The sequence below is a fragment of the Neolamprologus brichardi genome, chromosome 12 (assembly GCF_056152115.1).
Source record: "Neolamprologus brichardi isolate AB-2024 chromosome 12, ASM5615211v1, whole genome shotgun sequence".
NCBI lineage: Eukaryota > Metazoa > Chordata > Actinopteri > Cichliformes > Cichlidae > Neolamprologus > Neolamprologus brichardi.
In genome coordinates this window covers 30,179,097-30,195,120 of record NC_142115.1, presented here as the reverse complement: position 1 = coordinate 30,195,120, position 16,024 = coordinate 30,179,097, and the positions used below count along the sequence as shown (strand labels likewise).

Below are 16,024 nucleotides of genomic sequence, written 5' to 3'. Positions count from 1 at the left end.
GATAGATAGATAGATAGATAGATATATCTCTAGATAGATAGATAGATATATCTCTAGATAGATAGATAGATAGATAGATGTATGTATATGTGTATATATTTGTATGTATGTATATATATGTATGTATGTATATATATATGTATGTATATGTGTGTGTGTAGAGAGAGAGAGAGAGAGAGATTTACTTTTAGTCTTTCTTTCTTTTTTTACAACTTCAATCTAGGAACTGTGACAATCAACATCTTCATCAATAAATCTGATATCTGGATCATGATTCTGTGGAATTTAAAGTCAGATTTCACTGTATGATAATGATTTATCTTCATATGGATCAATATTAACTCAACAATGAGATGATACTCTGTAAGGATTTTGTAATAATAAATAAAACATTTGCATGGTGGTGACCAATCATTCTCTTGAATGGATCATTATGATGTGTTCAGCTGTGAGCTTGTTGAGGGTTAGCTTTTAACCAGTGGAGCAGCTGTAGTAAACAGGAAGACATCTGAAGATTTTCTTACTGGTTACAAAAAAAGCAACCTACATTCTACTGTCCAAAGCATTTATGCAATAGATGTGTCAATTTAATGTGAAATAGAGCCAGCAGTACTTTCACAACTTGTGAGTAGATACAGCATTAACTCTGCCCTGGAAGATGTAGGAAATACAATGGAGAGGCAGAGGAAGTACCAGTCTTTTAGTCAATGGGACAGCATGCAATGAATGAAAACCTTGAAGGAGACCCTCATCACCACTAGAGTCTCCCAGAAAGACACCATGCTCATTTCCTATGAAAAAAAACCCCCAACCCCAAACACGATAGCTCTTCAAGAGTAAAATGAATCAATGATTAACAATATTCTTGTAGACTGATAAAAGACAATGATATCTACAAATATGTAATTGTTGATGACACTCCAAACATGTTTTAAAATGTTTTTGAGAGATATTTCATATAAAAAATATGATATACAATTAAGCTGATTAGCTTAATTGCAAATCCTTTAATATTTTTTACTACTTCAAGAAAGGTGCGAGTAGCTACATCAAGACTTTTTCCAGTTGCCACGTGGTGGTCAAAGTTGTAGGCAAACTTTGGTTAGGCACATTACAAATAGTACAGTTAAGATTGTTAAATTGAAATTCATTAAGACTGAGAGAAATAGAGTGAGATTACTTTTGTTCTTGCCAAATCACTTTTGTCTCAAACATTACTGTATATTTTTACACTTCTGCCCAGAAATGATTCATAATCAATTAATTCCGGCTCTGCAGGACAAGACCACAGGAGCATGATGCCGTTTCAATATCTGTTGCTCTGAGTCAATTAATTGTGTTTGGCATGTTGTATCTTGTATGTTATTCTATTAAAGTGCTCACCCTAAAAGGTGAGGTCAGGGGGGTAAATTACGTCATCTTTAGAGTGCCGTCTTCAGATGTGACAAACATGCATGCTTCTGGTTTCAAAAATATCCAGGTGGTTTCATATCCTTTTCTTGTGTACCAAAGTTTAGTGAGGATTGTTAGCCAGACAGATGTGAAAACATCTGTGTACTGAAAAAATAAATAAAAAGAAGCTTAAAGGTAAACTAGATAAAACAAAGGTCTGTTTTAAGGCTGTATCCAGTTAGAATAGAGGCAGGACTTATGAAACTCAACAGGATCTTTTGGACCTCTCTTATTAAGGTGAGTTTAGTTGAAGTCAGTTTTATTTAAATAGTGCCAAATCACAACAGCAGTTGCCTCAGGGCGCTTCACATCCTCCTCAAAAAATCTGGAGAGACCATCACACAGACTGTAAAATTAACTTTTATCAGTTCTTTTATGTAGCAGATTGAGTATTATATTTACTAATTTTTGATCCCACTATTAGTCAAGCACATTAGATGACGCTGCTAGCTGCCATCTGAGCGTCCATGAATCGCTCACCTGCTGTCAGCCGCATCCGGCTTTTCGGTCACCTGACTTCCCCCGGTGTTACAGGTAGAGGTTTGCGTGCTTGTCGCTGCTGCCTCAGACTGAATTGGCGGTACACGTTTTGATTGTGTTGTTTGTGTTACAGCGATCACCCGCGGATTATCTTCCTGAAGCCTCCATAGCAGCTGGTATGTGTTTATTTGGTGCCATGCGTACCTTATTTCACTCTGTTGTAATATAGGTTATAGGTTGTAGCCGCAGAAGCCTCCGGTGAGCCACTGTGTTAATGAATTAAGCGACACCGTTTGATTGGTACGTAAGTCCGATTTGTCACAGTCATAGTTGAGTTGAGTTTTTCTGTAGTAAACACTCACGATATGATGCCTTGCAGGAAGTGTGAGCCTCAGTGGGCGGCCAATAGCCTTACAGCGGCCCGCTGTAAGTGCTGCTGCTTTGCCTTTTTCTTTTGGGATTTCCTTTGCCCTGTTGCTGCCAGCTTCTTAGAAGTGGACATTTAAGAGAGAAGCCGGTTGGTGTGTATGTTAATGAACTGAATCATTCAATTAGAGCAGTCAGATAAAGGATGATTTGGCGTGACACTGTGACGCCTTCTGCTCTAGATCCAAGGTTTAATTTATTTTGTTGTATATTTGGCTTCTTTACTTTTTTTGATTTGTAAACTCTTTTTTGTGTGTTAAACCAGTGGAAGGAGGCCCGTTTCCTAGCTGTTGATCACCAGTGTGTTTCTGCAGTTGGGCTAGCCACAGGGGGTGCATATTAGGGTTTTTTGTTTGTTTTTTGGGGGGTGGGCGTTGTTGTTGTTTGTTTTTCGTTTATATATATATATATATATATATATCTATATATATAGATATATAGATATATATAGATATATAGATATATAGATATATAGATATATAGATATATATATAGATATAGATATATAGATATATAGATATATATATAGATATAGATATAGATATATAGATATATAGATATATAGATATAGATATATATATATATCTATATATCTATATATATATATATATAGATATATATATCTATATATCTATATATCTATATATAGATATATAGATATATATATATCTATATATCTATATATATATATATAATTTGTTGAATTATCCCAGTGATTTCACAATATAAATAAATAAATAAATTAGAACTTTGTTTCTTTCATTCAGATGGAGGAGTTTCTAGAAGATTTCCTCCGATTCTTCATATACGAGATTGATTATATGCACTACTTGGAGCATGTCTGGCAATCCGGGAGTCGGTATTTCTCCCATAGTGAAACACGAAAGGAATGCTATGAAAGAACTTATGGTTATGTGTTGTGTTTTGAATGACATCTGATGCTATGTCAGCCTATTATAGAGGGAGGCATTAGCCCCTCCTAACATGGGCGTCACTTAGCAGCCTGTAAGGGCTGGCATAATGGCATTTGAGCTTCTAATGATGTCACCCAGGAAGCGTTTCATAGTAAGACACTCACTCATGTTATTCAGAGAACCAGAGTTTTATACACATAACCTTAAGTTTTAGCGGATTCAGCCCGTGTTTACTTTCGGCGGTCTTGAGCCGCTGTTCTGTCACCTGCTGTCGGGATTCACAGTCTCTTTACTCTGGTAAGCTACACTTGGAGACATTTTGCCCATGTTGTGCAAGCTGTTACATTCATACTGATACTTTATACTTTAATTTGGGGGCTCTCGGTCATATCTCCGTCAGGGGCCCGACTTTAACGCCTTAAATCCAGGTTATATAACGGTAAAACTTTGGCGGCCTGTCCTTCTCTAAGATTGTTTTCCTTACTTTCTTGTTTGTTTTTCCTCGTGGCTTTATTTATTTATTTTATTTTATTTATTTATTTATTTTTTGTTAACTTAATTTCTTTCGAGGGGGATTTTGTTCTAGAGAGCTGTTGGTGGCAGGTTCAGGTGGCAGGCTAACTTAGAAATAGTTTACTTACACACAAGATATAGATAATCTTGTGACTGGAATAAATCTTTATTGGTTTTATTTGCAATATCTCACAGTTAAACACTTCAGTTTCTTAGTTAAATCCAGGTTAGGGTTTTCTTCAACCAGTAATCATCTTTGGGGGGCATTTTAAAAATCTATAGGTGGTTATTGTAAAGAGACACAAGGGGAGTTTTTTTCCCTTCTTGTAGTCACCATGTGCTGCTCATAGTGGACTGAGAAAAGCCCAGTATTCGGACCATAATAATAATCAATAATCTGTTCATACCTGTTGTGAATTTTTATGTAAAATTAAAAAGAAATCTGAAATCTCTGCAGTCTTTATAGGTGGATCCTTTTGAATACTTTGACTATTATTTTTTATTACTTCACTCTCTCTCTCTCTCCTCAACTAACAGCTACAACATCAGGCTCTGACATATTTATTTATTTCTCATACAAGTTAGATATTAGTCTTGTTTTTTCAGTACTGTCAACTTTAATATCATTGCTTTATAACCCATTGTAAAATGACTAATACAATACAGAAAGAAGTGAGCCAGAGTTCACCTTTGTTGAGTTAATAATTATTTTTTCCTGGAATGCTTTCACCAAAGGATCAGACCACAGCTGGTTTTCCTGCTGAGATTCAGACACCATGGAGCTGCGTCCCTCTGCCTGCATTCTGCTGGTACTTTGTGCAACATCATGTGCAAATGGAGGAAATATTTTGGTGTGGTACACTGAAGGCAGCCACTGGATAAACATGAAGCTTGTTCTGGAGACGCTGATTGACAGGGGACACCAGGTAACTGTACTGGTCCCGAGCTCATCAATGTACATGAACACCAATGAACCTGCCCGCTTTCACTATGAACCCTTCAATGTCACTTTCTCATTGGAGGCTTTACAGAAGGCTCTAGAAGAGTTCCTCTATTTCAGTCTGTATGAGAGTGATTATATGAGCAACTGGGAGCTCTACATCAGATTAACTGACATGATGAAAGATAACCTGCGGTTTTCTATCCAGTATTTGGATGGTGTGGTGAAATCAGAAGCCGTCATGACGAAGTTGCAAGAAGGAAATTATGACCTTCTCTTGGCTGACCCCATCTACCCTGGCAGTGAATTGGTAGCAGATATTTTGGGGATCCCACTCGTCTTCTCCTTGCGCTTCTCCTTAGTTAATAACTGGGAGAGGCATTGTGGTCAGATGCCTGCTCCACCATCCTTTGTGCCTGGTGCCATGAGCAAACTCACAGATAAGATGGACTTCTCAGAGAGAGTGTGGAACTTTCTCTTCTACGCTCTCCAAGACATCATGATTGATTACACTTTTTGGAACGTATTAGACAGATATTACTCTGATGTCAAAGGTGAGCAAATGGACATGAAGCACACGGTTTAAAAAAAAAACAACAATATTTGAAGTCTGCTAAAGCTTTAAATGTAGTGTTTTTATATCCCATCTAACCTGCCCAAGAAAATACAACCTGCATGAACTATTGGTGATATGTTGATGTCTATTGTTCATGCATTGCAACAGGAACTCCCACCAGTGCCTGTGAACTGATGAGTAAGGCAGACATCTGGTTAATCCGAACCTACTGGGATTTTGAATTCCCTCGTCCTTTCCCCCCCAACTTCAAATATGTTGGTGGGATCCACTGCAGACCTGCTAAACCTTTACCAGAGGTAAGGACACTCAACTATTACCATCTAATTAATCATTACATCACAGAATATTCCTGCCAGGAGCAGTGAGGCCATCAAAATGTTGAACAAAAATGAGAAAACAGCTGATTGGCTGGTGGTGGGATAATATTTGACTTGTTACAGGACCTGGAGGAATTTGTGCAGAGTTCTGGAGATGATGGCATTGTGATCTTCACTTTAGGATCCGTAATCAACAATGTCACCAAGGAGAAGGCCAACATGATAGCCTCAGGCCTCGCTCAGATCCCACAAAAGGTCAGAGGATAATCTTTGTGCCAACTGTAATCAGTTTTTTCAAACCCTGAAAGCATGGAGTAGTTTTTAAGGTTTTAGGGTAACCAGTTTCAGCTCTGGAGTTGGCCACCCCTGACTTAGATCCTTACAGTCTGAGGTGCAAACTGGTGGTGTCAGATGTACTGAAACATAATGTCCCAAAGATGTTCGATTGGATTTAGGTCAGGCCAGTGTGGGGGACAGTCAATGGTATCCATTCTTTTATCCTCCAGAAACTGTCAGCATACTCCTGCCACATGAGCCTGTGTATTGTTGTGCATCAAGAAGAACCCAGAGCCCACTGTATCAGTGTAAAGTCTGAAAATGGGTCCAAGGATTTTATCCACATACCTAAATGCAGTAAAAGTACTGTTGCCTAGTCTGTAGGTCTATGCATCGCTCCATGGATATACCCCCCCAAACTATCATGTAACTAGAAACTCCTCCATGCTCATGACACTGTGCTGGGAGACAGCAAACCTTCTTTCAATGTGACATATGAAGTACTACCTGCACAACCTTTAACTGATTAACAACTCCCACAGCTACTTAGCAGATCAGTGTAAGTTTAGTTAACTTCATGCTTTCCTGATTTAAAAATTGCTCCTTTAACTTTTTTTTTGAGCAGTGTATTCTAAAATAAAACGCCAACATTAAACTAATGTGATATATGTACTACAATAAATAAGTATATTACCATGTGAACTTTCTATTTAAAGGTGCTGTGGAGATACAGAGGAGAAAAGCCAGAAACCTTGGGTGCCAACACTCAAATATATGATTGGATTCCTCAGAATGACCTCCTGGGTAAGTAAAGTTGGTACCAATCACAGTTATTTCTTTCTACGTCTGCTCTTTTATTCCATGAGAAATAATCCTAATGAAATCAGATGTCACAGAGACGGTAAAGTTCACAGTAACACTGCCAACTAAGAATTTAACAAAAATACTCAAATCAGCTCAAATTAGTTGTTCAGGTTTATTGAAACCTTTTTGCTGTCCAAGTTTGAAAAAATTACTCCAGATCTTTCCTGGTTATTTGACATGTCTTAGGTCACCCTAAAGCTAGAGCTTTCATCACCCACGGAGGTACAAATGGGATTTATGAAGCCATCTACCACGGCGTTCCCATGGTGGGCATCCCCGTGTTTGGTGACCAGCCAGACAACATGGTCCATATGAAGGCTAAAGGTGCTGCAGTTATTTTCAACGTGAATTTCATGACGTCTGAAGATCTTAGAGACGCAATCAACACAGTCATCAATGACAAATCGTGAGTTCTTTGAACTATCTGTACTTTGGATTAAGTACCGAAAGCATAGATTTTGTACCAAAGACGAATGTGGGCTCAAGAGTATGAAAAGCATGAAGGCCAAGAATAACATACCTTAAATTTGAATTATTTGGAATTTCCAGCAAGGGGAGAATCCACTGGCTGGAAATTACATACACTGAGCACCATCTAGTCTTAGTTTGGCCAATTTTTAAAATTATTATTTTTTTATTTTTAAATGTATTTAAATGTCCATGTATTAATTTGTCAAGGCAAAAAATGTATAAATGTTTTTGTACTTTGTTTTAATTTGCTGTTAAGCCTCTTTTACTCTGATGGCATAGTAGAAACTTGAACGTCCAAGACAAGTATCTGTTCAAACAATTTAATTTTGATGAAGTGATTTCCAATTGTTATTTATTAGGTTGTAGAACATTAATGTATAAATGGATCCAGTTTTACATCTCTAATGTGAAGTCGTGTGGTCTCAGTTGTCTCAAAGCTTGTTTTATATCCATCTTCTTTATACAGTTCATGATTGAATGTTTTTTGGGGGCGTGACCAAATGATGAACATAGCATAATAGCAGGTCATGAAGGAACAAGGGTCTAATGGGCTTGATAGTTGAAGTACCACAAAAGCTTCAAAGGCCACAAAATGATTGAAATATCTCTAGATGTCAATTTTAACTTGAGGCGTTATCAGTTTTAGAGTTTTGAAATATATCCCTTTATTGTGTGGCAAAAAAAAAAGTATAACAGTAAAAAAGTATAACAATTCAAAGGTGTTTTTTTTTTTTTGTTTGTTTGTTTGTTTGTTTTTTAAACCTATATGCACATTCACAGGTACAAAGAAAATGCTATGAGGCTGTCCCGCATCCACCACGACAGACCCATGAGTGCTCTGGAAGAGGCAGTATTCTGGATCGAGTTCACACTGAGAAACAAAGGGGCCAAGCACCTGAGGGTCCAGGCCCATGAACTCACCTGGTACCAGTATCTCAGCCTGGATGTCCTGGGCTTCTTCTTCACCATAGTTCTACTCATCATATTCATCTTCATCAAGACCTGCAGTTTCTGTTTGCACAGGTGTTGTGTCAGGAAAGGAAAGACAAAAAAGAAGGCTGAATAACAACTAAACTGAAACGGTGCTGTGAATGTTGGACTGGGGCAATATTTGTTACCAGCATGAAACTTTCTTTCATATATGTTGAATTTCCCTTCATCTTCTCCTTTATGCACCACCACTAATGACTTTAACAGTCATTAGTGCACTAATTTGCGTAGCAGAACCTGAAGTTGATCTGATATTAAAAAGCAAATACTGATTGGCTGTTTTTTGTTTTGGGTTTTTTTTTTTTTAGGGTTTTTTGTTTTGTTTTGTTTGTTTGTTCGGAAAAAAACACTAACATCAGATTGAATTCAGTATATTCAAACTTGTTTTTGTTTTGTAATGCATACAGAAATATTTTCCTAAAAAACATTTCATTATTTATGCATATATTTTATTTACTCTTTTCCTTCTTTTCCCTTTTTTTTTAATCTTTGAATTGATTAATAAAAAAATAATCTAGGAACTGTGACAATCAACATCTTCATCAATAAATCTGATATTTGCATCATGATTCTGTGGAATTTAAAGTCAGATTTCACTGTATGATAATGATTTATCTTCATATGGATCAATATTAACAATGAGATGATACTCTGTAAGGATTTTGTAATAACAAATAAAACATTTGCATGGTGGTGACCCATCACTCTCTTGAATGGATCATTATGATGTGTTCAGCTGTGAGCTTGTTGAGGGTTAGCTTTTAACCACTGATGTATCCATCACCATCCTGTGGAGCAGCTGTAGTAAACAGGAAGATATCTGAAGCTTTTCTTACTGGTTACAAAAAAAGCAACCTACATTTTACTGTCCAAAGCATTTATGCAATAGATGTGTCAATTTAATGTGAAATAGAGCCAGCAGTACTTTCACACCTTGTAGTAGATACAGCATTAACTCTGCCCTGGAAGATGTAGGAAATACAATGGAGAGGCAGAGGAAGTACCAGTCTTTTAGTCAATGGGACAGCATGCAATGAATGAAAACCTTGAAGGAGACCCTCATCACCACTAGAGTCTCCCAGAAAGACACCATGCTCATTTCCTATGAAAAAACAAAAAACCCAAACACGATAGCTCCTCAAGAGTAAAATGAATCAATGATTAACAATATTCTTGTAGACTGATAGAAGAGGCTGATATCTATGAATATGTAAGTGTTAATAACAGTCCAAACATGTTTTAAAATGTTTTTGAGAGATTTATGATAAAAAATATGATTAAGCTATTTGATTTGCTTAGTTGCAAATCCTTTAATATTTTTTACTACTTCAAGAAAGGTGCGAGTAGCTACATCAAGACTTTTTCCAGTTGCCATGTGGTGGTCAAAGTTGTAGGCAAACTTTGGTTAGGGACATTACAAATAGTACAGTTAAGATTGTTAAATTGAAATTTGTTAAGACTGAGAGAAATAGAGTGAGATTACTTTTGTTCTTGCCAAATCACTTTTGTCTCAAACATTACTGTATATTTTTACGCTTCTGCCCAGAAATGATTCATAATCAATTAATTCTGACTCTGCAGGACAAGACCACAGGAGCATGATGCCGTTTCAATATCTGTTGCTCTCAGTCAGGTAATTGTGTTTGGCATGTTGTAACTTGTATCTTATCACCTTATATAAAAGGTGAGGTCAGGGGTGGAATTTCGTTGACAAGCACTCAGAGTGCCGTCTTCAGATGTGACAAACGTGCATGCTTGTGGTTTCAAATATCCAGGTGGTTTCATATCTTTTTCTTGTGTATCAAAGTTTAGTGAGGAATGTAACTGACAGATGTGAAAATGGCTGTGTATTAATAAATATAAAAAAGAAGCTGAAAGGTAAATTTGATTAAACACAAGTTTGTTTTAAGGCTGTATCCAGTTAGAATGGAGGCAGGACTCATGAAACTCAACAGGATCTTTTGGACCTCTCTTATTAAAGTGAGTTCAGTTGAATTCAGTTTTATTTAAATAGTGCCAAATCACAACAGCAGTTGCCTCAGGGCACTTCAACTTCATCCTTCACATTCTCCTGAAAAAAATCTGGAGAGATCATCACACAGACTGTAAAAAAAACTTTTTATCAATTCCTTTATTTTACCAGATATGTCTTGAATGATAACTCTCCATCATCTTTTAAATATTGGCTTAACCTTGAACCTCAACACTGGCAGAGTCAAATCATCAATGGGGTTACAGCTTGTTTGAATCCTAACAAACCTGACTCCTTTGTGTTTCAGTGGCATGCATGGAAACAGTTGCACATGCACCCACAACTTCCTCAGATTATGCAACAGTGTCCAAGCCTATACAGTTGAAATGACCATTGTTTTGCATTACTTCACTCCGTCTCTACCCGACTAACAACAACGTCAAGCTCTGACATTTTTACTAATTTCTTAGTGGATTTCTCATACCGGTTCAGTCCTGCTTTTTTCAGTACTGTCAACTTTATTCCCATTAACCTTTAACCCATTGTGAAATGAGCAATACTGTACAGAAGGAAGTTAGTCAGAGTTTAACTTTGAGTTAATAATTATCTTTCCTGTGATACTTGTACAAAGGATCAGACCACAGCTGGTTTTCCTGCTGACACTCATACACCATGGATCTGCGTCTCTCTGCCTGCATCCTGCTGGTACTTTGTGCGACATGGAGTGCAAATGGAGGAAATATTTTGGTGTGGTACACTGAAGGCAGCCACTGGATAAACATGAAGCCTGTTCTGGAGACGCTGGTTGACAGAGGACACCGGGTGACTGTACTGGTCCCGAGCTCGTCATTATACATGAACACCAATGAGCCATCCCGCTTTCACTATGAGCCCTTCAACGCCTCTTTCTCATTGGAGGCTATGGAAGAGTTTATAGAAGAGTTCCTCCGATTCTCCATATACGAGATTGATTATATGAACTACTTGGAGCTCTACATCAGATTCATTGACATGATGAAAACTGATCTGCAGTTTTCTATCCAGTATTTGGACGGTGTGGTGAAATCAGAAGCCGTCATGAAGAAATTGAAAGAAGGAAATTACGACCTTCTCTTGGCTGACCCCATCTACCCTGGCAGTGACTTGGTAGCAGATATTTTGGGGATCCCACTCATCTTCTCCTTGCGCTTCTCTGTAGCTAATAACTGGGAGAGGCATTGTGGTCAGATGCCTGCTCCACCATCCTTTGTTCCCGGTGCCATGAGCAAACTCACAGATAAGATGGACTTCTCAGAGAGAGTGTGGAACTTTCTCTTCTACGCTCTTCAAGACATCATGATTGATTACACTTTTTGGAACGTATTAGACAGATATTACTCTGATGTCAAAGGTGAGCAAATAGGCTGATTTAAAAAAAACTATTTGAAATCTGCTAATAATGCAAACGCAGTGTTTTAATATCCCATCAGATCTGATTAAGAAAATATGATGCCTTGTATAAACTATTGGTGATACATTGATGTCCATTACTTATGCACTGCAACAGGAACTCCCACCAGTGCCTGTGAGTTGATGAGTAAGGCAGATATCTGGTTAATCCGAACCTACTGGGATTTTGAATTCCCTCGTCCTTTCCTCCCCAACTTCAAATATGTTGGTGGGATCCACTGCAGACCTGCTAAACCTTTACCAGAGGTAAGGACACTCAACTATTACCATCTAATTAATCATTACATCACAGAATATTCCTGCCAGGAGCAGTGAAGCCATCAAAATGTTGAACAAAAATGAGAAAACAGCTGATTGGCTGGTGGTGGGATAATATTTGACTTGTTACAGGATCTGGAGGAATTTGTGCAGAGTTCTGGAGATGATGGCATTGTGATCTTCACTTTAGGATCCATGATCAACAACGTCACCAAGGAGAAGGCAAACATGATAGCCTCAGGCCTCGCTCAGATCCCACAAAAGGTCAGAGGATAATGTTTGTGCCAACTGTAATCAACTTGTGCAAAGCATATGTCAAGTTTTCTTTAAGGACAAGTGTCCTCTTTTTTGGAAATCAAAATATGGTCACCCTAGACTAGTAGGACTACCATAACTACCATTTTTTTAAAATGACATTACAGATTATGGACATTTTAAGCTGCATGTTCTCTGTGAGAATCAGCCATCTCAAATTTTACATCACTCAGTTTTTCCTGCGAAAAGTCACATTTTGTCTGTTTGTCTGTTGTTTGTCTGATGATTTCTAATGACAAGTCTTGAGATGTCCCCTACCCTTCAAGTGTTGAAAAATTACATTACAGTATAAAACTAGCATACAAACCCCCCCCCCAAATCATGTTTGCAAATGTCTTACTGTTTATAGGTGCTGTGGAGATATAGAGGAGAAAAGCCAGAAACTTTGGGTGGCAACACTAAAATATATGACTGGATCCCTCAGAATGACCTCCTGGGTAAGTAATGTGGGTACCAATTACAGATGAATAACGGATCAATAGATGATGGGCAGTATAGAAACATTGATTCCATCAAAACTTATCTTAGTGAAAACAGATTCCACAAAGATGACAAATTTTCACTGCACACTGAACATAATTTTTTCTACAAAACTTTTTAAAAGCCTGGAGCTTATTTTGCCACATTCAACACTAAATGTTTTATTGGAGGCTGTGAGCATTTGTTATATTAAAAACAAGGAGAACTGAATGAAATAGGATTTTCTCACAGATGAAATCATGATTACATGTTGCACGCTGCGCTAACCTACTTTGTTTAGTTCATTTTCTCAAAGCTGTTCCACTTTAACAGATGTCTGGACATGCAAGTTAAATTTCAGCTTAAATCACTTCTTCACATATATTGCCATTCCCAAGTAGTCCAAGTGTGTAATAAGTAACTAAATGTTTAATAGTTTGTTTAATGGTTATTTGGCATGTCTTAGGTCACCCTAAAACTAAAGCTAAGTACTTGTCCAGGTTTAGTGAAACCTTTTTGCTGTCCAAGTGTGAAAATCCTACTCCAGATGTTTCATGGTTATTTGACATGTCTTAGGTCACCCTAAAGCTAGAGCTTTCATCACCCATGGAGGTACAAATGGGATTTATGAAGCCATCTACCACGGCGTTCCCATTGTGGGCATCCCCATGTTTGCTGACCAGCCAGACAACATGGTCCATATGAAAGAAAAAGGAGCTGCAGTTATTCTCAACTTGAACTTCATGACGTCTGAAGGTCTTAGAGACGCAATCAACACAGTCATCAACTACAAATCGTGAGTTCTTTGAACTATATATACTTTTGGTTAGGATTTGAAAGTATAGATTTTATAGCAAAGATGAGTGTGGGCTCAAGAGTATGAAAAGTATGAAGGCCAAGCATAACATACCTTAAACCAGAATTATTTGCAATTTCAAGTCACAGTGATCAACCTACACTGAACACAATCTGGTCTTGGTTTCTCATTCGTTTATTTATTTTTTTTAATTGATTTGCAGCATGTTTTGGGGTGCTTTATAGAGCCTTTGCGAGGCTTTTTTTTTCATAAATGTAAGTTGTTATGCTGTACCTTACTAAAACCACTGAGCCCTTTATTGTCACTGGAATGTGCATGTATTAATTTAGCAATACAAAAAAAAGGTATAAATGTTCTGGCAACACTTTATAACACAAACTACAAATATGGTGCAAGTACGCTGTACTTGCACCATATTGTACGTGCATTTTGTGTCAAGTCAGGTTTTTGCAGGAAATAATGAAAGAAGTACACTGTAAGTACCCTGTACTTTCTGGAATGCAAACCATATTATGGAGTCACCAGCGAAACAATGAAACAATTACAATGTAGCACCCACAACTAAGGCACAAGTAGGCTTTAATTACATGTAATGTTTTGTACCAAGTCAGGTTTTTGCAGGAAATAATAAAATAATTACATTGTTAGACTACAAGTACCCTGTAATTAAGTGCAATTTTTTGTGCAACATTTTTTAGTTACACCATAACACAACCCGTGCCCCAGAAAGCACAGGATATTTCCAGTGTACTTGTTTTATTGTTTCTTGCAAAAACCTAAATTGCTGCCTGCAAATTGCACATAAGTGCAGGGTACTTATTCGCTGGTTGTGTTAAAAAGTTTTAGCAACCCTTTTGTACTTTGTTTTAATTTGCTGTTAAACCTCTTTTACACTGATGGAATAGTAGAACACACACCAAGAATACCCATTCACACAATCAAATTCGTTTCACTTAAATCTGCAACAAACTAAAGTTATTTCCATGTCTCTTATTAGGCTTTGCGACCATGACATTTAACGTTGAATTCGATCCAGTTTGGAGTTTAACCTCTAATGTGCAGCCATCTCCTTAGAAATAAACAGCAGCACCGAGACTACACAAAGTGATTAAATTATTAACTGGAGTTAAGGGCTCTTTACAATAAATTTCAAGATTAATGATTTTCTGTACCATTAATCTCTCGCCTCATTTAACTGTTTATTCTTGCAGTTTTATGTTCTTTAGAGATTAATTTTAAGAATTTTATCATCATCTGATAGCATCTCTGACTGGATTAAATGGCAATCAAAGGGATCATTTCATACAGAAGCAGAGTCACATGTCCCATAAAACACCTCTTTTTGTGTGAGTGCACACAGAGCCTGAAATTGAGAGCTTTACATAGAAAGATGATAAAGACAGTAATCACAAGTCACTGAATGTACATGCCCTTGGGTTCTCAGGGCAATGCTCAGGTTCACACTTCAAAACAAGATTTCACTAATCAGTGGTTGATGTCACAGTGCCAACTTCTATATTTTATGTACAAACTATTGTTTTTCTGCTTTATAGGAGAATTCAAAAGACAGATTAACAGCATATCATAAAGTGGCCCCTAGAGACAAAGCACGTACAAACTCCAAAACACGTACAAAATCCAGAACACATGCAAAATCCAAAACACGTACAAAATCCGAAACACATGCAAAATCCAAAACGCTTACAAAATCCCAAACACATGAACAAACTCCAAAACACTTACAAAATTGGAGCTTTCCCACATACCACCAGAGAGAACCCAAGTACTACTAGTGGTATATGGAACGATACCACAGTTTGAGAAAGACTGATCTAGACTATCTAAAATATACCCCGACATTCCTGACCTGTGTAACAGTGGCAACACATCCACCTCGTATTTAACTCATGTGTTTTTTACCTGCACAACACTTCAGTTATACAGGACTTTTTATTTTGCAGTGCTCTCTCCTGTTTTGAGTGTTACACTCAAGCCTTGCCTATTTTTTATTTTTTTATTTTTTATTGGATTGGACGTTTGGATCAGGACTGGTTATCAGCTGTTCACTAGTTCCCAAAAATTGTAATTGCCTGAACTGTAATGAGGTATATCTTTGTATCATTTGGTACTTGTTTTATTAGCCCTGATATGTCAAGCTACATGTAAAAATTCTATAAATAAAGAGGAAAAAAATAATAAAAATGTAACAATTCAGATTATGTTTTTTAATTCATATACATATTCACAGGTACAAAGAAAATGCTATGCAGCTGTCCAGCATCCACCATGACAGACCCATGAGTGCTCTGGAAGAGGCAGTGTTCTGGATTGAATTCACACTGAGAAATAAAGGGGCCAAGCACTTGAGGGTCCATGCCCATGAGCTCACCTGGTACCAGTATCACAGCCTGGATGTCCTGGGCTTCTTCCTCACTATAGTTCTACTCCTCATATTCATCTTCATAAAGACCTGCAGTTTCTGCTTGAACAGGTGTTGTGTCAGGAAAGGAAAAAAGAAAAGGAAGGCTGAATAA

The 16,024-nt window shown here is 37.4% G+C and overlaps 2 protein-coding genes across 2 annotated transcripts; both read left to right on the top strand.

Moving 5' to 3' along the window:
- The first annotated feature begins 3,280 nt into the window (after positions 1–3,280).
- Positions 3,281–8,421, top strand: LOC148100280 (UDP-glucuronosyltransferase 2A1-like). The gene is made up of 7 exons (XM_087849316.1): positions 3,281–3,569; positions 4,521–5,279; positions 5,450–5,598; positions 5,743–5,874; positions 6,612–6,699; positions 6,946–7,165; positions 8,011–8,421. Exons 2-7 carry the CDS (start codon positions 4,562–4,564, stop codon positions 8,294–8,296), a joined length of 1,593 nt encoding a protein of 530 aa, XP_087705442.1. The 5' UTR covers positions 3,281–3,569; positions 4,521–4,561; the 3' UTR covers positions 8,297–8,421.
- Positions 8,422–10,841: 2,420 nt separating this feature from the next.
- On the top strand, positions 10,842–16,024 carry LOC148100279 (UDP-glucuronosyltransferase 2A2-like). The gene is made up of 6 exons (XM_087849315.1): positions 10,842–11,582; positions 11,739–11,887; positions 12,032–12,163; positions 12,564–12,651; positions 13,250–13,469; positions 15,739–16,024. Exons 1-6 carry the CDS (start codon positions 10,865–10,867, stop codon positions 16,022–16,024), a joined length of 1,593 nt encoding a protein of 530 aa, XP_087705441.1. The 5' UTR covers positions 10,842–10,864.

Excerpts from the sequence above, each read along its gene's own strand:
- LOC148100280 (XM_087849316.1), top strand. The coding sequence starts at position 4,562 with ATGGAGCTGCGTCCCTCTGCCTGCATTCTGCTGGTACTTTGTGCAACA. Across the intron at positions 5,280-5,449 it reads ATATTACTCTGATGTCAAAG|GAACTCCCACCAGTGCCTGT; the intron begins GTGAGCAAATGG and ends GCATTGCAACAG. Across the intron at positions 5,875-6,611 it reads TCGCTCAGATCCCACAAAAG|GTGCTGTGGAGATACAGAGG; the intron begins GTCAGAGGATAA and ends TTCTATTTAAAG.
- LOC148100279 (XM_087849315.1), top strand. The coding sequence starts at position 10,865 with ATGGATCTGCGTCTCTCTGCCTGCATCCTGCTGGTACTTTGTGCGACA. Across the intron at positions 11,583-11,738 it reads ATATTACTCTGATGTCAAAG|GAACTCCCACCAGTGCCTGT; the intron begins GTGAGCAAATAG and ends GCACTGCAACAG. Across the intron at positions 13,470-15,738 it reads ACAGTCATCAACTACAAATC|GTACAAAGAAAATGCTATGC; the intron begins GTGAGTTCTTTG and ends ACATATTCACAG.